This window comes from Oncorhynchus gorbuscha, linkage group LG08 (assembly GCF_021184085.1).
Source record: "Oncorhynchus gorbuscha isolate QuinsamMale2020 ecotype Even-year linkage group LG08, OgorEven_v1.0, whole genome shotgun sequence".
Taxonomy (NCBI): domain Eukaryota; kingdom Metazoa; phylum Chordata; class Actinopteri; order Salmoniformes; family Salmonidae; genus Oncorhynchus; species Oncorhynchus gorbuscha.
In genome coordinates this window covers 41,401,265-41,422,230 of record NC_060180.1, presented here as the reverse complement: position 1 = coordinate 41,422,230, position 20,966 = coordinate 41,401,265, and the positions used below count along the sequence as shown (strand labels likewise).

Here is a 20,966-nt window from a genome sequence, read left to right as displayed (position 1 = left end):
TGGGAGCAGCCATTTGTATTGATGTTGTATTGTAGTTGTTCAAAATATTAAAAAGGGAACCATATGTAAGTGAATATTATAACCGTCTATATCTAATTGAATGTGACAGGGCCTGTAGTCATTGAATGTGACAGGGCCTGTAGTCATTGAATGTGACAGGGCCTGTAGTCATTGAATGTGACACGGCCTGTAGTCATTGAATGTGACAGGGCCTGTAGTCATTGAATGTGACAGGGCCTGTAGTCATTGAATGTGACAGGGCCTGTAGTCATTGAATGTGACAGGGCCTGTAGTCATTGAATGTGACAGGGCCTGTAGTCATTGAATGTGACAGGGCCTGTAGTCATTGAATGTGACAGGGCCTGTAGTCATTGAATGTGACAGGGCCTGTAGTCATTGAATGTGACAGGGCCTGTAGTCATTGAATGTGACAGGGCCTGTAGTCATTGAATGTGACAGGGCCTGTAGTCATAGAATGTGACAGGGCCTGTAATAATTGAATGTGACAGGGCCTGTAGTCATTGAATGTGACAGGGCCTGTAGTCATTGAATGTGACAGGGCCTGTAGTCATTGAATGTGACAGGGCCTGTAGTCATTGAATGTGACAGGGCCTGTAGTCATTGAATGTGACAGGGCCTGGAGTGGCACAGGTGATGTGACAGTTTCAGGGAACTGCGGAGTAGTGCGTCACCCCTACCTGTTTGATGTTGGTTGAGTGGTGGCGTGCAATGCTCTGTCCTCTGTTGTGCTGTTGGTGATGGTGATGCAGAGAGGAGGCCCTAGCCTGGGCCTGGGCCTGTTTCAGTTGCTGGGACACTAGATGCTCCGCCTTCACCGACAGAGAGGTGGATGAGGAGGAGAAAGAGGAGGAGGGGGTGTGAGAGACGGGGGCGGCAGCCTGCTGGAGGATCTGCTGCTCTATCTCCTGTTCCTGCTGCAGGGCCTTGACAAATGCAGCCTTCAGCCTATTGGTGTGCTCGGCCTTCAGGGCCTTCTTCTGTTTGGAGGACATGCAATCCGCACAGAGGATAGTCCCGCCCTTGGCCTTGTCTTGCCTCCAACGGCAGGTAAAATCGGTGCTGCACTGGGTGCAGGTGAAGGGCTCTTTGATGGAGGGCTTGACTGGGGGCTTCCCTGTTTTAGCTGGAGAAGACAAAAAGGATAGCGCAGCAGGGGGAGGGGTGAGTAAGGAAGTGATATTATTGTGTAAATTAATTGTATGTAATTGGATGGAATACTGTATGTAGTGTTTGCACCTCTGATAGCATAGTGTTATATAGTGTTTACACAAGCATAATATGTATAGTACCTCTCATCATGGAGTCCAGCAGGTTCTGCACCACATCCTCCAGGCCCACCAGGTAGATGAACTCGTTGTTTGCTGCAGAGGGCAGGAAGTTTAGCTCTGGGGTGGGAAGTTTGGGAGGAGGGATCTCCAGAAGGGTCTTCTCCAGCTGCTTACGCAGGGCTTGCTTAGCTGCGGCCTGACAGGCAGCAGGAGAGTCGTTCACGTTGACCACAGACACATTGCTGTTTCCAGACTGGGAGGTCATAGAAGGAACCTTCACGTTAGTTGCGGAGGCCTGGGAGAGAGAGGAATGAGAAGGGGTTGAGAGGGAGAAAGAAGGGGATAAGATCTTTTTATTTAACCTTCATTTAACCAAGCAAGTCAGTTAAGAACAAATTCTTATTTACAATGACAGCCTCCCCCGGCCAAACGCGAACGACGCTGGGCCAATTGTGCGCCTCCCTATGGTACTCCCAATCGCGGCCGGTTGTGATACAGCCCGGGATCGTCCCCGGGTCTGTAGTAGCGCCTCTAGCACTGCGATGTTTGTATTCCAGTTGAGGTTGTCAGGCAAATACATCATGACCCATTAGTCCACTGATACAGTTCTAAAATGTTTGTATTGCAAGTCTCCATCCCCCATTAGTCCACTGATACAGTTCTAAAATGTTTGTATTCCCCCCATTAGTCCACTGATACAGTTCTAAAATGTTTTACTTGCTACATGACATACACAAGGACTGTATCTTGCCCCCCCCATTAGTCCACTGATACAGTTCTAAAATGTTTGTATTTACCCCCCATTAGTCCACTGATACAGTTCTAAAATGTTTGTAGTTCCCCCCATTAGTCCACTGATACAGTTCTAGTCCACCAGTTCTAAAAAATCCCCCCATTAGTCCACTGATACAGTTCTAAAATGTTTGTATTCCCCCCCATTAGTCCACTGATACAGTTCTAAATTCCCCCCCATGTTTGTATTCCCCCCATTAGTCCACTGATACAGTTCTAAAATGTTTGTATTTCCCCCATTAGTCCACTGATACAGTTCTAAAATGTTTGTATCCCCCCCCCCCATTAGTCCACTGATACAGTTCTAAAAAATTTGTATTCCCCCCATTAGTCCACTGATACAGTTCTAAAATGTTTGTATTTCCCCCATTAGTCCACTGATACAGTTCTAAAATGTTTGTATTTCCCCCCATTAGTCCACTGATACAGTTCTAAAATGTTTGTATTTCCCCCCATTAGTCCACTGATACAGTTCTAAAATGTTTGTATTTCCCCCATTAGTCCACTGATACAGTTCTAAAATGTTTGTATTCCCCCCAATTAGTCCACTGATACAGTTCTAAAATGTTTGTATTCCCCCCCATTAATCCACTGATACAGTTCTAAAATGTTTGTATTTCCCCCCCATTAGTCCACTGATACAGTTCTAAAAATTTTGTATTCCCCCATTAGTACACTGATACAGTTCTAAAATGTTTGTATTTCCCCCATTAGTCCACTGATACAGTGCTAAAATGTTTGTATTTCCCCCATTAGTCCACTGATACAGTTCTAAAATGTTTGTATTTCCCCCCCATTAGTGATGGTACAGAGCGGCATAGGAAAGATACAGTAGATGGTATTGAGTGCAGTATATACATATGAGATGAGTATGTAAACAAAGTGGCATAGTTAAAGTGGCTAGTGATACATGTATTACATAAAGATGCAGTAGATGATATAGAGTACAGTATATACGTATACATATGAGATGAATAATGTAGGGTATGTAAACATTATATTAGGTAGCATTGTTTAAAGTGGCTAGTGATATATTTTACATAATTTCCCATCAATTCCCATTATTAAAGTGGCTGGAGTTGAGTCAGTGTGTTGGCAGCAGCCACTCAATGTTAGTGGTGGCTGTTTAACAGTCTGATGGCCTTGAGATAGAAGCTGTTTTTTAGTCTCTCGGTCCCAGCTTTGATGCACCTGTACTGACCTCGCCTTCTGGATGATAGCAGGGTGAACAGACAGGGGCTCGGGTGGTTGTTGTCCTTGATGATCTTTATGGCCTTCCTGTGACACCGGGTGGTGTCGGTGTCCTGGAGGGCAGGTAGTTTGCCCCCGGTGATGCGTTGTGCAGACCTCACTACCCTCTGGAGAGCCTTACGGTTGTGGGCGGAGCAGTTGCCGTACCAGGCGGTGATACAGCCCGACAGGATGCTCTCGATTGTGCATCTGTAGAAGTTTGTGAGTGCTTTTGGTGACAAGCCAGATTTCTTCAGCCTCCTGAGGTTGAAGAGGCGCTGCTGCGCCTTCTTCACGATGCTGTCTGTGTGGGTGGACCAATTCAGTTTGTCTGTGATGTGTATGCCGAGGAACTTAAAACTTACTACCCTCTCCACTACTGTTCCATCGATGTGGATAGGGGGGTGTTCCCTCTGCTGTTTCCTGAAGTCCACAATCATCTCCTTAGTTTTGTTGACGTTGAGTGTGAGATTATTTTCCTGACACCACACTCCGAGGGCCCTCACCTCCTCCCTGTAGGCTGTCTCGTCGTTGTTGGTAATCAAGCCTACCACTGTTGTGTTGTCCGCAAACTTGATGATTGAGTTGGAGCCGTGCGTGGCCACGCAGTCGTGGGTGAACAGGGAGTACAGGAGAGGGGTCAGAACGCACCCTTGTGGGGCCCCAGTGTTGAAGATCAGCGGGGTGGAGATGTTGTTGCCTACCCTCACCACCTTGGGGCGGCCAGTCAGGAAGTCCAGTACCCAGTTGCACAGGGCGGGGTCGAGACCCAGGTTCTCGAGCTTGATGACGAGCTTGGAGGGCACTATGGTGTTAAATGCCGAGCTGTAGTCGATGAACAGCATTCTCACATAGGTATTCCTCTTGTCCAGATGGATTAGGGCAGTGTGCAGTGTGGTTGAGATTGCATCGTCTGTGGACCTATTTGGGCGGTAAGCAAATTGGAGTGGGTCTAGGGTGTCAGGTAGGGTGGAGGTGATATGGTCCTTGACTAGTCTCTCAAAGCACTTCATGATGACGGAAGTGAGTGCTACGGGGCGGTAGTCGTTTAGCTCAGCTACCTTAGCTTTCTTGGGAACAGGAACAATGGTGGCCCTCTTGAAGCATGTGGGAACAACAGACTGGGATAGGGATTGATTGAATATATCCGTAAACACACCAGCCAGCTGGTCTGCGCATGCTCTGAGGGCGCGGCTGGGGATGCCGTCTGGGCCTGCAGCCTTGCGAGGTTTGACACGTTTAAATGTTTTCCTCACGTCGGCTGCAGTGAAGGAGAGTCCGCATGTTTTAGTTGCGGGCAGTGTCAGTGGCATTGTATTGTCCTCAAAGCGGGCAAAAAAGTTATTTAGTCTGCCTGGGAGCAAGAAAACCCTGGTCCGTGACGGTGCTGGTTTTCTTTTTGTAATCCGTGATTGACTGTAGACCCTGCCACATACCTCTTGATTCTGAGCCGTTGAATTGAGATTCTACTTTGTCTCTATACTGACGCTTAGCTTGTTTGATTGCCTTGCGGAGGGAATAATTACACTGTTTGTATTCGGTCATGTTTCCAGTCACCTTGCCCTGATTAAAAGCAGTGGTTCGGGCTTTCAGTTTCACGCGAATGCTGCCATCAATCCACGGTTTCTGGTTTGGGAATGTTTTAATCGTTGCTATGGGAACGACATCTTCAACGCACGTTCTAATGAACTCGCACACCGAATCAGCGTATTCGTCAATGTTGTCGTCTGACGCAATACGGAACATATCCCAGTCCACGTGATGGAAGCAGTCTTGGAGTGTGGAATCAGATTGGTCGGACCAGCGTTGAACAGACCTCAGCGTGGGAGCTTCTTGTTTTAGGTTCTGTCTGTAGGCAGGGATCAGCAAAATGGAGTCGTGGTCAGCTTTTCCGAAAGGAGGGTGGGGCAGGGCCTTATATGCGTCGTGGAAGTTGGAATAGCAATGATCCAAGGTTTTTCCAGCCCTGGTTGTGCAATCGATATGCTGATAAAATTTAGGGAGTCTTGTTTTCAGATTAGCCTTGTCTCATCGCACATCAGCAACTCCTGTGACGGGCCGGGTACAGTGCGCGCTAACCAAGGTTGCCAGGTGCACGGTGTTTCCTCCGACACATTGGTGCAGCTGGCTTCCGGGTTGGATGCGCGCTGTGTTAAGAAGCAGTGCGGCTTGGTTGGGTTGTGTTGTGTTTCGGAGGACGCATGGCTTTCGACCTTCGTCTCTCCCGAGCCCGTGCGGGAGTTGTAGCGATAAAATAGTAACTACTAACTACTAACAATTGTATACCACGAAATTGGGGAGAAAAGGGGGGAAAATTAAATAAATAAAAAATAATAATATATATATATTATATTAATTTGGGGACAGGTCAAAAAACATTAAACATGTTAAACTTGCACTTGCTAGCTAATTTGTCCAATTTAACTAGTTAGCTTGCACTTGCTAGCTAATTTTTCCAATTTAGCTAGCTTGCTGTTGCTAGCTAATTTGTCCTGGGATATAAACATTGAGTTGTTATTTTACCTGTAATGTACAAGGTCATCTACTCCGCCAATTAATCCAAACATAAAACGGTCAACCAAATCCTTTCTAGTCATCTCTTCCTTCCAGGCTTTTCATTCTCTTGACTTTATATTGCGATTGGCAACTTTCATAAATTAGCTGCATTACCGTCACTGATCTCGACCTGCGTCAGAAATAGAACTGACTTCTATTTTAGCCCTTGGCAACGCGCACGCGACACGAGCGGTGTGGTCAGCCTGTTGTTAGGCATGCTGCAAGGAGGCATGAGGACTGCAGATGTGGCCAGGGCAATCAATTGCAATGTCCGTACTGTGAGATGCCTAAGACAGCGCTACAGGGAGACAGAAAGAACAGCTGATGGTCCTTGCAGTGGCAGACCACGTGTAACAACACCTGTACAGGATTGGTACATCCGAACATCACACCTGCGGGACAGGTACAAGATGGCAACTACAATTGCCCGAGTTACACCAGGAATGCACAATCCTGCCATCAGTGCTCAGACTGTCCGCAATAGGCAGAGAGAGGTCCGTTGTAGGCCTGTTGCAAGGCAGGTCCTCACTAGACAACGTCGCCTATGGGCACAAACCCACTGTCGCTGGACCAGACAGGACTGGCAAAAAGTGCTCTTCACTGACGAGTCGTGGTTTTGTCTCACCAGGGTTGATGGTCGGATTTGCGTTTATCATCAAAGGAATGAGTGTTACATCGATATGGAGGTGGAGGGTCCGTCATGGTCTGGGGCTGTGTGTCACAGCATTATCGGAATGAGCTTGTTGTCATTGCAGGCAATCTCAACACTGTGCGTTACAGGGAAGACATCCTCCTCCCTCATGTGGTACCCTTCCTGCAGGCTCATCCTGACATGACCCTCCAGCATGACAGTGCCACCAGCCAAACTGCTCGTTCTGAGCGTGATTTCCTGCAAAGGCAGAAATGTCAGTGTTCTGCCACGGCCAGTGACGAGCCCGGATCTCAATCCCTTTGACCATGTCTGGGACCAGATGGATCGGAGGTTGAGGGCTAGGGCCATTCCCCCCAGAAATGTCCGGGACCTTGCAGGTGCCTTGATGGAAGAGTGGGGTAACATCTCACAGCAAGAACTGGCAAATCTGGTGCAGTCCATGAGACGCACTGCAGTACTTAATGCAGCTGGTGGCCACACCAGATACTGACTGTTACTTTTGATTTTGACCCCCCCTTTGTTCAGGGACACATTATTCCATTTATGTTAGTCACATGTCTGTGGAACTTGTTCAGTTTATGTCTCAGTTGTTGAATCTTGTTATGTTCATACAAATACTTACACATGTTAAGTTGGCTGAAAATAAACGCAGTTGACAGTGAGAGGAGGTTTCTTCTTTTGCTGAGTTTATATATACTTTTGGAACTATAACCATTTAAAATGTGCAGAAACACAGCAGACATTGTGGCTTTGAATGAGAACCATAGGAATACAAATGGTTCTGCTCCTTGGCCAATGAAGCTACAAGACCAACTTCAAAACATTCAGGCTATGCAAACTTCAAGTTCTTTAGAATCTTTATCAACTACCTACATAAACATTTGCATAAATTAGCATAAAGTAACATAACAACAGTAACTCTTGAACCGTTCAAGCTAGATACACCAAACCAACTTGCACATGTTCTGGCTATCATAACTTCAAATTCTTTAAAGCGTTAATCAACTATAACTGTATAAATTAGCATAAAAATGTCCAACCAACAGTAGATTAAGGCAGCCCTCCGATTCAGAGGGGTTGGATTAAATGCGGAAGACACATTTCGGTTGAATGCATTCAGTTGGTCAACTGACTAGGTATCCCTCTTTCCCTTTCCTAACTCTTGAACTGTTCAAGCTGGAGACACCAAAGCAATTTTCACACGTTCAGGCTATTCTATCCACTGCCACAAAAATACTGAAGGAAGTCACAATTTTTATTAATGGAAATGGATCTAGTTGTTATTATCATCAACACTGACGTGATGCTCTTAAAAGAGGCAGTGTACAATTTTAGGAAAATAGCGCTTTTAAATCATGTAGAAACCTAATATTCCACAAATTAGTTTGTAATTTGAATCACAGGTATTTATATCAACATTTTAGGTTTTTATGATAAACAAATGTCTTTACAGGGTTACACATTAGGTGAGGGCACAACATGTGCTTCAGAAGTAGCTAGAATTCATATAGGCTGTATTTGAATCTAATGTTTAAAGAATAGAGCCCTGCCTCTGCCCCACCTGTGAGATGTTGACCAGCAGGCTGGCATTGTTGACGTTTCCCACCCTGATGAGGCCTCTCTGGGCCTGGGTGCCGGGTACGTTGGCCCTGGAGGCCAGCAGCAGGGGAGGGGGGCCAGAGCCTCCAGAGCCAGACCCTGAAAGTTGCTGCTGTTGCTGCTGCTGGAGAGACTGGATCTGCTGAGGAGACACAGCAATTGGCTACAAAAGGGGGTCAGGGGAGAGATTGGACCGAGGAGGAGAAGAGGGACAGGGCAGGGATAAAGAGGGCCAACATTGGACAGAGAGAGGGCATATAGAAGAGAGCATTGGACAGCTCATGGGAAAGAAGAGGATGAGGGACACAGCAGCAATATGTGAGGGAGGGTGGAGAGACAAGAGGGGAATGAAAGAGACCGAGACAAAGAGAGAAAAGAAAAAAACAGGTGACACAAAAGTCAGTCATTAGTAGTGAGGATTGATATCATCTGATGACCAGTTTGGCAGGTAGATGGTGGTCTCTCTTACCTGTGCCCCTCTAACTAGGGGTGGCATGATGATCTGGGAGTTGTGGGAGCCATGCTTGGAGGAGATCTGCTGCCCGCCCCTCACCAGAGGAGGAGGAATGACTGTGCCTGAACTCCTACTTGACCCCACCTGGGGATGAAATAAAGTCTTCGGACTCATGTCTCGGTCTTAAACTAAATTATTCAATTAACAGAAACGTGGTAAACATTTTTTTTTTAACTTGTGTATGCAAACAAGCTTGTTTGTGTGAGAGAGATGTCTGACCTGCTGGGAGCCTTTGCTGGCTGTAATGGATCCGCGGATCAGAGATGGAGGAGCTGCAGAACCTGACAATACTGAGGGCTGTGGAACAAGACAGAGATGGATAGAATGAGCTGGGTGTGTGTCTATTTGTAAGTTTGTGGAAGTAGGCATCTGGGTGAATGTATGTGTTTACCTGTGTGGCTTTTTCTGTATTGTGTGTGTGTGAGTGAGTGAGTGAGTGAGTGAGTGAGTGAGTGAGAGAGAGAGCTGGGATCTGAACTCCTGTTTTCTGCTTTGGGAAACCAAATTCCTTCTTGGGCAGAGGGTGACACTGATTTTATGTCACAGGCAGGGCCCTCATCACAACAACTCACCTTGGCTATATGCGTCCATACCTTCTGCAGTGTGTCCTTCTGTATCTGGCTCTGTCGTAGTTTCTTCAGAAGCACCAGCTTGGCCTCCTCCTGCCTCAGCTCCTCTTTCAACTGCTTTATGATGCGATCCCTGTCCTCTGGACTGGTCTTCTACACACAGAGACCAGATAAAGACCAATTTGACGAGAGAGAGAGATAAAGACCAATTTGACGAGAGAGAGAGAGAGAGAGAGAGAGAGAGAGAGAGAGAGAGAGAGAGAGAGAGAGAGAGAGAGAGAGAGAGAGAGAGAGAGAGAGAGACAGAGAGAGAGAGAGAGAGAGAGAGACAGAGAGACAGAGAGAGAGAGACAGAGACAGAGAGACAGAGACCAGTGCAAGAAAGGCCGGTACAGCAGACAGAGAGAAGTAGCTAAAAAGTAGTAGTTGCAAAGTTGTTAATGATCTAAAATGCTAAAGTTGTTAATTATCTTAAATGCTAAAGTTGTTAATTATCTTAAATGCTAAAGTAGTTAATGATCTTAAATGCTAAAGTGGTTAATTATCTAAAATGCCAAAGTTTCTAGAAAAGTTTTTTTTTTTAAACAGAAATACCGTATTTACTAAAGTATTCAGACCCTTTGCTATGAGACTTGAAATTGAGCTCAGGTGCATCCTGTTTCCATGGATCATCCTTCAGATTTTTCTACAACTTTATTTGAGTCCACCTGTGGTAATTTCTATTGATTGGACATGATTTGGAAAGGCACACACCTGTGAAAATAAGGTCCCACAGTCTATATAAAGGTCCCAAAGTTGACAGTGCATGTCAGAGCAAAAATCAAGCCATGAGGTCAAAGAAAGGGTACCATTTATGCAGCATTGAAAGTCCATAAGAACACAGTGGCCTCCATCATTCTTAAATGGAAGAAGTTTGTAAGCACCAAGACTCTTCCTAGAGCTGGCAGCATGGCCAAATTGAGCAATCGGGGCAGAGGGGCCTTGGCACCATCCCTACGGTGAAGCATGGTGGTGGCAGCTTCATGCTGTAGAGATGTTTTTCAGCAGCAGGGACTGGGAGACTAGTTAGGATCGAGGGAAAGATGAACGGAGAAAAGTACAGAGAGATCCTTGATGAAAACATGCTCCAGAGTACTCAGGACCTCAGACTGGGCGAAGGTTCACCTTCCAATAGGACAACAAACCTAAGCACACAGCCAAGACAAAGCAGGAGTGGCTTTGAGTGGCCCAGCCAGAGCCTGGACTTGAACCTGATCGAACATCTCTGGAGAGACCTGAAAATAGCTGTGCAGTGACGCTCCCCATCCAACCTAACAGAGCTTGAGAGGATCTGCAGAGAAGAATATGAGGAACTCCCCAAGTACAGGTGTGCTAAGTAGGGATGCACGATATATCGGTGAACATATTGGAATCGGACAATATTAGCTAACAATGCCAACATCGGTATCGACCCGATGTCTAGTTTAACGCTGATGTGCAAAACCGATGTCAAAGCTGATGTGCATTCCTATATAATGTAGGTACATGCCGTGATGACGCCACGTAACATTTAGCCCAACACGTGCAACACAGCATTCCTAACCTGGTCCACAATGTCTGCTGTGTGGATCGAGCAGTCAACAAGTCCAGCAGTCATTTGAAAGAGTAAGAACATTTCAGCGAGACAACTCAATGGCGAAATCCATTAACTACAAGATAATGGAATTCATTGCCCTTGAGAGACAACCATTCTCTGTCGTGGGTGACTAAGTGCGCTATTTTTCAGATGTTGCCGTACCGGAGTTACACAATAACAGCGTCACTGCTATTAGCGTCACGACTGACACTTTGACCAGCGATATCAGCCCCATGGGCATGCGGAGTCTGACAGCACAGTGGGTCGTCGAGGATTTCGTACTGAGGAAAGTCATATTGTATGCTCATGAATGTGCTGGTTGTCATACCGCTGCTGCCATTTAAATGGCATTTGAGAACATGTTTGAAAACTTGAACACACTAGTTATCTCCTTTCGAACAACTGACTCGAGAAATAAGCACATCAACTGTGCCTGCAGCAGACGTGATACCCTCTGTCATGGCACTGTAACAAAACTGCCGACACAGGCTGTGAACAAGAGCATGGCTCACAGGCTGTGAACAAGAGCATGGCTCACAGGCTGTGAACAAGAGCATGGCTCACAGGCTGTGAACAAGAGCATGGCTCACAGGCTGTGAACAAGAGCTTGGCTCACAGGCTGTGAACAAGAGCTTGGCTCACAGGCTGTGAACAAGAGCATGGGTCACAGGCTGTGAACAAGAGCATGGTTCACAGGCTGTGAACAAGAGCATGGCTCACAAGCTGTGAACAAGAGCATGTCTCACAGGCTGTGAACAAGAGCATGGCTCACAGGCTGTGAACAAGAGCATGGCTCACAGGCTGTGAACAAGAGCATGGCTCACAGGCTGTGAACAAGAGCATGGTTCAAAGGCTGTGAACAAGAGCATGGCTCACAGGCTGTGAACAAGAGCATGGTTCACAGGCTGTGAACAAGAGCATGGTTCACAGGCTGTGAACAAGAGCATGGTTCACAGGCTGTGAACAAGAGCATGTTTCACAGGCTGTGAACAAGAGCATGGTTCACAGGCTGTGAACAAGAGCATGGTTCACAGGCTGTGAACAAGAGCATGGTTCACAGGCTGTGAACAAGAGCATGGTTCACAGGCTGTGAACAAGAGCATGGTTCACAGGCTGTGAACAAGAGCATGGTTCACAGGCTGTGAACAAGAGCATGGTTCACAGGCTGTGAACAAGAGCATGGTTCACAGGCTGTGAACAAGAGCATGGTTCACAGGCTGTGAACAAGAGCATGGTTCACAGGTTGTGAACAAGAGCATGGTTCACAGGTTGTGAACAAGAGCATGGTTCACAGGTTGTGAACAAGAGCATGGTTCACAGGTTGTGAACAAGAGCATGGTTCACAGGCTGTGAACAAGAGCATGGTTCACAGGTTGTGAACAAGAGCATGGTTCACAGGTTGTGAACAAGAGCATGGTTCACAGGTTGTGAACAAGAGCATGGTTCACAGGCTGTGAACAAGAGCATGGTTCACAGGCTGTGAACAAGAGCATGGTTCACAGGTTGTGAACAAGAGCATGGTTCACAGGCTGTGAACAAGAGCATGGTTCACAGGCTGTGAACAAGAGCATGGTTCACAGGCTGTGAACTATGCTCGATGCTAGGTACAAGGACCACTACTTCGATGCAGACAAGAAAGGGTTTACGTGGAATGTTAGACACAGTGACCGTGTGCACCTGAAGAAGAGGCCACGGACAGACAGAGCTGAAACTTCACTGCTTGACATGTATGATGAAATCCTGGTTGAGACTGAACAAATGAACAATGAAACAGCACAGTGAAAGAAATGGGTTTTGATTATGTTTTACTGGTAATTGGGACATAGGTAAATCCTCACAAAATAACTTTTTGGTCAGTGTGGTATGTGTGTGTGTAACCTTTATTTAACTAGGCAAGTCAGTTAAGAACAAATTCTTAATTACAATGACGGCCTACCCCGGCCAAACCCAGACGATGATAGACCAATTGTGTGCCGCGCTACGGGACTCCCAATAACGCCCGAATGTGATACAACCTGGATTCGAACCAGGGACTGTAGTGACGCCTCTTGCACTGAGATGCAGTGCCTTAGACCGCTGTGTCCATGTGTGTGCGTTAACTATTTAAACTGTACTAGAATGCTTAAAAGGCCGCTAAAAAGTTGAAATATCGGTATCGGGGTTGGAAAATATTGGATATCAAAAATGTCATATTGGTGCATCACTTGTAGCGTCAAAGGTGCTTCAACAAAGTACTGAGTAAAGGGTCTGAATACTTGGTATAAATGGTATATTTCAAAACGATTTAATCAATTTTAGAATAAGGCGGCAACATAACAAAATGTGGGAAAAGGGAATGGATCTGAATACTTTCCGAATGTGCTGTTCATATGAAGTGGGTAAAAAACTAACATTATTAAAGGGACCAGTTCAATGTACATGGGGCATCAGTCTCTAAGGTGCAGGATTAAGTACTGGGTAGAAACAGTGACTCAAGTTCAGGGTACTGGTATAGTTCTTTCACTAACCATAAGTAGGTCTGTGTTCAGCTCCTTGAGATGGTTCAAGCCGTTCATTGGCGGACTGCAGGAGTCATTGTCCGACAGGACAATGACGTCATCGTCTGGGGACAGGGAACACTTCTCCCTCTTTAAAGTGCTAATCAAAGGAGAAAAGAGTGATTAATTCTACACACAATACCCAATAATGACAAAGCAAAAACAGGTTTTTAGAAATGTTGGCAAATTAATAATAATGAATAGACTGAAATATTACATAAGTATTCAGACCCTTTACTCAGTACTTTGTTGGTGCACCTTTGGCAGCAATTACAGCCTCGAGTCTTCTTGGATATGACGCTACATACTTGGCACTGGTCTTGAGCGCCCTGGAACAGGTTTTCATCAAGGATCTCTCTGTACTTTACGCCATTCATTTTCATTCTTTTTCTCTATCATAACTAGTCTCCCAGCCCCCGCCAATGATAAACATCCCCACAGCATGATGCTGCCACCCCCATGCTTCACCGTAGGGATAGTGCCCGGTTTCCTCCAGACGAGATGTTTGGTATTCTGGCCAAAGAGTTCAATCTTGTTTTCACCAAACCAGAGAATCTTGTTTCTCATGGTCTGAGAGTCCTTTAGGTGCCTTTTGGCAAACTCCAAGCGGGCTGTCATATGCATTTGACTGAGGAGTGGCTTCCATCTGGCCATTCTACCATAAAGGCCTGATTGGTGGAGTGCTACAGAGATGGTTGTCCTTCTGAAAAGTTCTCCCATCTCCACAGAGGAACTCTGGACCTCTGTCAGAGTGACCATTGTGTTGTTGGTCACCTCTAGGAAGAGTCTTGTGGGTTCCAAACGTCTTCCATTTTTTAGAAGGATGGAGGCCACTGTGTTCTTGGGGACCTTCAATGCTGCAGGAATGTTTTGTTACCCTTCCCCAGATCTGTGCCTCGACACAATCCTGTCTCGGAACTCTACAGACAATTCCTTCGACTTCATGGCTTGGTTTTTACTCTGACATGTACTGTCAACTGTGGGACCTTATATAGACAGGTGTGTGCCTTTCCAAATCATGTCCAATCAATAGAATTTACCACAAGTTGTAGATACATCAAGGATGATCAATGTAAACAAGATGCACCTGAGTTAAATTTCGAGTCTCATAGAAAACGGTGTGAATACTTATGCCAATAAGGTATCTGTTTTTTATTTTTAATAAATGGGATTTTGTGTGTAGACTGATGAAGGAAAAAGTAAATTGATCCATTTTAGAATAAGGCTGTAATGTAACAAAATGTTGAAAAAGGGAAGGGGTTTGAATACTTTCCGAATGCACTGTATGTATAGCACATTATCAAGTCATTGAGTGTTAATGAAAAATAGTTTTTTGGGACGGGGGGTATTGAGAAAGGAGGGTCAATTATCCAGTTTTAGACCATACCGTGAAATGCTACCTTACAAGCCGTTAACTCTACTTTTTGAACTGCATTGTTGGTTAAGAAAATATTTACTAAATAAACTAATGTAAAAGATTTAATAAAAAGTAACAAAATAACAAGGCTATATACAGGGGGTACCGGTACAGAGTCAATGTGCGGGGATACAGGTTAGTCGAGGTCATTGGTACATGTAGGTAGAGTCAATGTGGAGGCTATATACAGGGGGTACCGGTACAGAGTCAATGTGCGGGGATACAGGTTAGTCGAGGTCATTGGTACATGTAGGTAGAGTCAATGTGGAGGCTATATACAGGGGGTACCGGTACAGAGTCAATGTGCGGGGATACAGGTTAGTCGAGGTCATTGGTACATGTAGGTAGAGTCAATGTGGAGGCTATATACAGGGGGTACCGGTACAGAGTTAATGTGCGGGGATACAGGTTAGTCGAGGTCATTGGTACATGTAGGTAGAGTCAATGTGGAGGCTATATACAGGGGGTACCGGTACAGAGTCAATGTGCGGGGATACAGGTTAGTCGAGGTCATTTGTACATGTAGGGTAAAGCGACTACGCATAGATAATAAAACAGGGGGGTCAATGTAAATAGTGCAGGAGGCCATTTGATTAATTGTTCAGCAGTCTTATGGGGCTTGGGGGTAGAAGCTATTAAGGAGCCTTTTGGACAAAGACTTTGTGCTCTGGTACTGCTTGCTGTGCGGTAGCAGAGAGAACAGTCCATGACTTGGTTGACTGGAGTCTTTGAACATTTTTTGGGCCTTCCTATGACACTGCCTAGTATATAGGTCTTGGATGTCAGGAAGCTGGGGCCCAGTGATGTACTAGGCCGTACACACTAGCCTCTGTAGCACCTTAAGGTCAGATGCCGAGCAGTTGCCATACCAGGTGGTGGTACAACCAGTCAGGATGCTCTTGGTGGTGCAGCTGTAGAACTTTGAGGATCTGGGGACCCGTGCCAAATCTTTTCAGTCTCCTAAAGGCAAAAATATGTGCCATCTTCATGACTTGGTGTGTTTGGACCATTATAGTTTGTTGGTGATGTGGACACCAAGGAACTTGAAACTCTCAACCTGCTCCACTGCAGCCCCGTCAATGTTAATGGGGGCCTGAACGGCCCTCCTTTTCCTGTAGTCCACGATTAGCTCCTTTGTCTTGCTCATATTAGGGAGCGGTTGTTGTCCTGGCACCACACTGGTCTCTGACCTCCTTCCGATATGCTGTCTCATCATTGTCGGTGATCAGGCCTACCACTGTTGTGTCATTGGCAAACTTAATGATGGTATTGGAGTCGTGAAAAGGGAGTGCAGGAGGGCATTGAGCACGCAACCCTGAAGGGCACCAGTGTTGAGGGTCAGCGTGGCAGATGTGTTGTTGCCTACCCTTACCACCTGGGGGTGGCTCATCAGGAAGTCCAGGTGCAGAGGGAGGTGTTTAGTCCCAGGGTCCTTCGCATAATGATGAGCTTTGAGGGCACTGTGGTGTTGAAGCTGAGCTGTAGACAATGAATAGCATTCTCACATAGGTGTTCCTTTTGTCCAGGTGGAAAAGGGCAGTGTGGAGTGCAATAGAGATTGCATCATCCGTGGATCTGTTGGGGCAGTATGTGAATTGGAGTGGGTCTAGGGTTTCTGGGATGATGATGTTGATGTGAGCCATGACCAGCCTTTCAAAGCACTTCTTGGCTACCGACGTGAGTGCTACGGGGCAGTAGTCATTTAGGCAGGTTACCATTGCTTTCTTGAGCACAAGGACTATGGTGTTCTGCTTGAAACAGGTACTACAGACTCGTTCAGGGAGAGGTTGAAAATGTCAATGAGACACTTGCCAGTTGGTCTGCGCATGCTCTGAGTACACGTCCTGGTAATCCGTCTGGCCCTGCGGTCTTGTGAATGTTAACCTGTTTAAAGGTCTTGCTCACATCGGCTACGGAGAGCGTGATCACACAGTCATCCGGAACAGCTGGTGCTCTCATGCATGCTTTAGTGTTGCTTGCCTAGAAGCGATCATAAAAAAAAGGTATTTAGCTGGTCTGGTAGGCTTGCATCACTGGGCAGCTTGCAGCTGGGTTTCCCTTTGTTGTCCGTAATAGTTTGCAAGCTCCGCCACAGCCACCGAGTGTTAGAGCCGGTGTAGTAGGATTCAATCTTATTCCTGTACTGACACTTTGCCCGTTTGATGGTTTGTCTGAGGGCATAGTGCGATTTCTTATAAGCGGCAGCTCTAGCCTTTAGCTCGGTGTAGATGTTACCTGTAATCCATGGCTTCTGGTTGGGATATGTACGTACTGTGGGGACGACATTGTCAATGCACTTATTAATGAAGCCGGTGACTGAGGTGCTATACTCCTCAATGCCATTGGATAAATCCCAGAACACATTCCAGTCTGTGCTAGCAAAACAGTCCTGTAGCATAGCATCTGCTCCATCTGACCACCTCCATATTGAGCGAGTCACTTGTATTTCTTGCTTTAGTTTTGCTTGTAAGCAGGAATCAGGAGGATAGAATCATGGTCAGATTTGCCAAATGGGGGGTGAGGGAGAGCTTTGTATGAGTCTCTGTTTTTTCTTCTGGTTGCAGATGTGACATGCTGGTAGAAATGAGGTTAAACGGATTTAAGTTTTCCTGCATTAAAGTCCCCGGCCACTAGGAGCGCCGCTTCTGGATGAGCATTTTCTTATGGCCTTATACAGCTCTTTCTGTGCGGTCTTAGTGCCAGTATCGGTTTGCGGTGGTAGATCGATGGCTGCGAATACCATTGATGAAAACTCTCTTGGTAGATTGTGTAGTCTACAGCTTATCGTGAGGTACTCTACCTCAGGCGAGGAATACCTCAAGACTTATTCCATATTTGACATTGCGCACCAACTGTTATTGACAAATAGACACACACTCCTGCCCCTCGTCTTTCCAGACAAAGCTGCTCTGCCCTGCCGATGCATGGAAAACCTAGCCAGCTCTATATTCTCTGTGTCGTCGTTCAGCCACGACTCGGTGAAACATAAGATATTACAGTTTTTAATGTCCCGTTGGTAGTATAGTCCCGATCGAAGATCATCCACTTTTTGTTTTCCAGTGATTGCACATTGGCCAATTGAACGGATGGTAAAGGCGGTTTACCCACTAGCCAATTAATTCTCACAAGGCAACCAGCCCCCTGTATTTCCATCATTTCTTCAAGCTGATGACGGGGATTTGGGCCTGGTCTCGGGTAATCCTTCGCGTCGGACTCATTAAAGAAAGAATCTCTGTCCAGTTCGAGGTGAGTAATCCCTGTTCTGATATCCAGAAGCTCTTTTCGGTCATAGGAGACGGTAGCAGCAACATTATGTACAAAATGAGTTACAAACAAAATAGCACTGCTGGTTAGGAGCCCGTAAAACGGCAGCTATCCCCTCCGGCGCCATTATTCTGCTGCTGCTGTTTATTATCTATCCTGATTGCCTCGTCACTTTTACCCCTACCTACATGTACACACAGTATTACCTCAATTACCTCATAACCCCAGCACATTGACTCAGTACCGGTACTCCTAGTATATTATTGTTATTTTATTGTGTTAGTATCTTCATTGTTGTTGTTGCAAATTGTCATATATCTTAACTCTGCATTGCTGGGAAAGGGCTCGTAAGTAAGCATTTCATGGTCAATTCTACATCCATTGTATTCTGCACGTGACAAATCAATTTGATTTGTTAAGGAGTAGCAGGGTTTGTATTGGAAGGCTACCAGTTTATATCTGTTGTATGTTCGACCTGGGTCCAGAACCTTCTGTGGGCTTGCCAGTTGCCGCTAGTCTAATGACATTCTGTTTGAGTTTGATCAGCATCAATGAAATGTGGATTGCTGTAAACTTTTATGGATATGAATAACCCAGTTTAGATTGGAAAATGAAGGTTAAATGTAGAGTAAATGATGAACTCTAATGAGACAGATTGTCAATCCTCAGAAGTGGGCATTACAATACACAGCCTTCTCCTCCCCAGGGCTTAGCACCTTAAGAGTGTGTGTGTGTGTCGCCCCATTACCACTTCCTGTGGATTAATCACTCATCCAAAGCAGGTCACATGACCCTCCACTCAGGCATCATCACGTGACCCTGCCTCTCACCCCCCCCCCTTCCTTCCACAGTGGAAACCACGGCAACGGCTGGTTGGAACCGGTTTGTGACAACACAGGCTTCATTTTGTGGAGTGGAGTTTTAGGGTTCAGGTGGTGACAGGGGAAATGGAGGGAGGGCCAGACACTGGAAGTTTTGAAGGAAGTTTTCTTTTGAATTAAAATAAAATAAAATTAAACTGCACCCCCCCAATAATAGGTACTCCGTTCAATAAAAGCAATTTAGATAACAATGACAAAATCTTCTTAAAAACATACTCTCATTGATCTCACACTATGCCCCCCTCCCTCTCCCCCCCACCACACACCAAACAGGTTTTAAAGACTTGACTTCAGTCAGAACAGAATTCTAAAACTAACTAATCTTGAAACTACTTGAGTAGACAGGGAAACTGACCTCAAGTCAGTTTTGAATGGCATAGAGTAAATGGTACTAGAACTATAGTAAAAGGAGCTGATCTCACATCAGTTTTTAAGATAATAAATAGTGTGGTCTCACCCTCTAGAGGTGCTCATGTCCAGCGCCTGCTCTCTTGTCTGGACCTCAACTTTAATGGTAGCCTTCACCTCCGTTGCAGTCATCATACCACTAGCCACCATCGGTTCCGACTTCACGGTCCTGTTCCGCCCATCTAGAGGCACCTCACTCTTCACCCTGACCTGGTCGCTGTGGTCATTCCTCTCAGTCCGGTTGTCTAAGCTTGGGTCTGACCGTTTCGGGGCCCAGTCCCGCTCTGGCTCCTTTGCTGGTTGGGATGGTAACACTAGCGATAATTTTACCTTGGGTAGTTCTGGTGCCTTCTCAGGCTTGACCACATGTTTAAACTGGTCTAGGTCATCTTTTGTGGTTTCGGGTTGTGGTTTTCGTTTAGTTGAGCTCTCATCATCCTGGTCTGGAGCTCCAGTCTCTGCCCGGTCTAGTTTGGGCTTCTTGCAGTCAGACTCAGTGGGAGGGACTTCTCTCACTAGCGCCCTCTTCTGACTGCGCGTCTGGCGAACAGCCTCCTCAGACATCCCCCTACAAAGAGACAGAAGAAGAAGACTTGGTCAGACATTCACTTGAATAGACAAAGCTGACAACAATAGACAGTAAAGCACATAGCCTTGGACCAGGATGGGTATAGCTGACCTCAAATCAGTTGTAAAACATAAAGTCTATAGAACTTGGACAGGCATAGCTGACCTTGAATCCCTTTTTAGACATAAAGCCCAGCTGACCTTGAAGCATTTACTGAGGACAGAGGCAAAACACAACGCCAGATTCAGTCCCTCTCTATTAAGCTCGCTAAGTGGGCTCCCGATGTTGTCCTGTGGAACAGAATAGAGACAGACTTACAGTAGTTCTTTCTCTCTCCTCTCCCTTGTCTGTCAATGCGACCGATGGCTATGGGATTGGAACACACATGACCACCTTGGTGCCCACTACCCAGATGCTAGCGGGTCTTAATCCCTACCTCCCGTTTACACGCACGCGCACACACACACACACACACACACACACACACACACACACACACACACACACACACACACACACACACACACACACACACACACACACACACACACACACACACACACACACACACACACACACACACACACACACACACACACACACACACACACACACACACACACACACACACACACACACAGGGAAACAGACAAGACAGAGGAGGTGCCAGGAAACAAGAAGTTGAGAGACTTGACTAGACTGAGACAAGACTAGACTGTCTGTAGGAGATACTCAGAGACTAATCACAGTCATAGTAAGAAACAGAGAGAAAGTAGTGTGAGGATTTGTGTCCTGCGTCATACATGTGGACTGGGGTCCCACTGCTGTCCTCCATAAATAAACAGAACACTCACTCACTCAGGCCCCTTGTCTGCCCAGTGACGCAGGAAGCTACGGCTTCGGGAAAAAACTGCCACATTAACCCTTTCACCACCCTCCTTTTTCCTTTTCTCAGAACAGGGTAGTTATGGCGGCAAATATGCAGCACACACTCATGGCTGTACCTGGGCCACACAGACACGCTCACACATCTCATCTGATAAAAGAAAGCCGACTCAAGTTGTTTTCAACCTCT

At 46.1% G+C, this 20,966-nt stretch overlaps 1 protein-coding gene across 10 annotated transcripts in view; it reads right to left on the bottom strand.

Annotated features, from left to right (window-relative positions):
* LOC124041672 (transcriptional repressor p66 alpha-like) overlaps positions 1-20,966 on the bottom strand; it is a 48,877-nt gene that overhangs the window by 2,324 nt on the left and 25,587 nt on the right. For 5 of the 10 annotated variants that reach the window (XM_046359535.1, XM_046359525.1, XM_046359528.1 and 2 more), the window contains 8 exons: positions 19,373-19,891; positions 13,324-13,453; positions 9,205-9,354; positions 8,852-8,929; positions 8,588-8,716; positions 8,081-8,281; positions 1,311-1,584; positions 699-1,144 (listed from right to left, as the gene is read on the bottom strand). In XM_046359535.1, coding sequence (XP_046215491.1) covers positions 699-1,144; positions 1,311-1,584; positions 8,081-8,281; positions 8,588-8,716; positions 8,852-8,929; positions 9,205-9,354; positions 13,324-13,453; positions 19,373-19,891 — 1,927 coding nt within the window. Of the gene's footprint in view, positions 1-698; positions 1,145-1,310; positions 1,585-8,080; positions 8,282-8,587; positions 8,717-8,851; positions 8,930-9,204; positions 9,355-13,323; positions 13,454-19,372; positions 19,892-20,091; positions 20,159-20,209; positions 20,334-20,966 lie in introns of those variants that run through there. The other 5 variants (XM_046359531.1, XM_046359533.1, XM_046359527.1 and 2 more) reach the window with 5 other exon arrangements.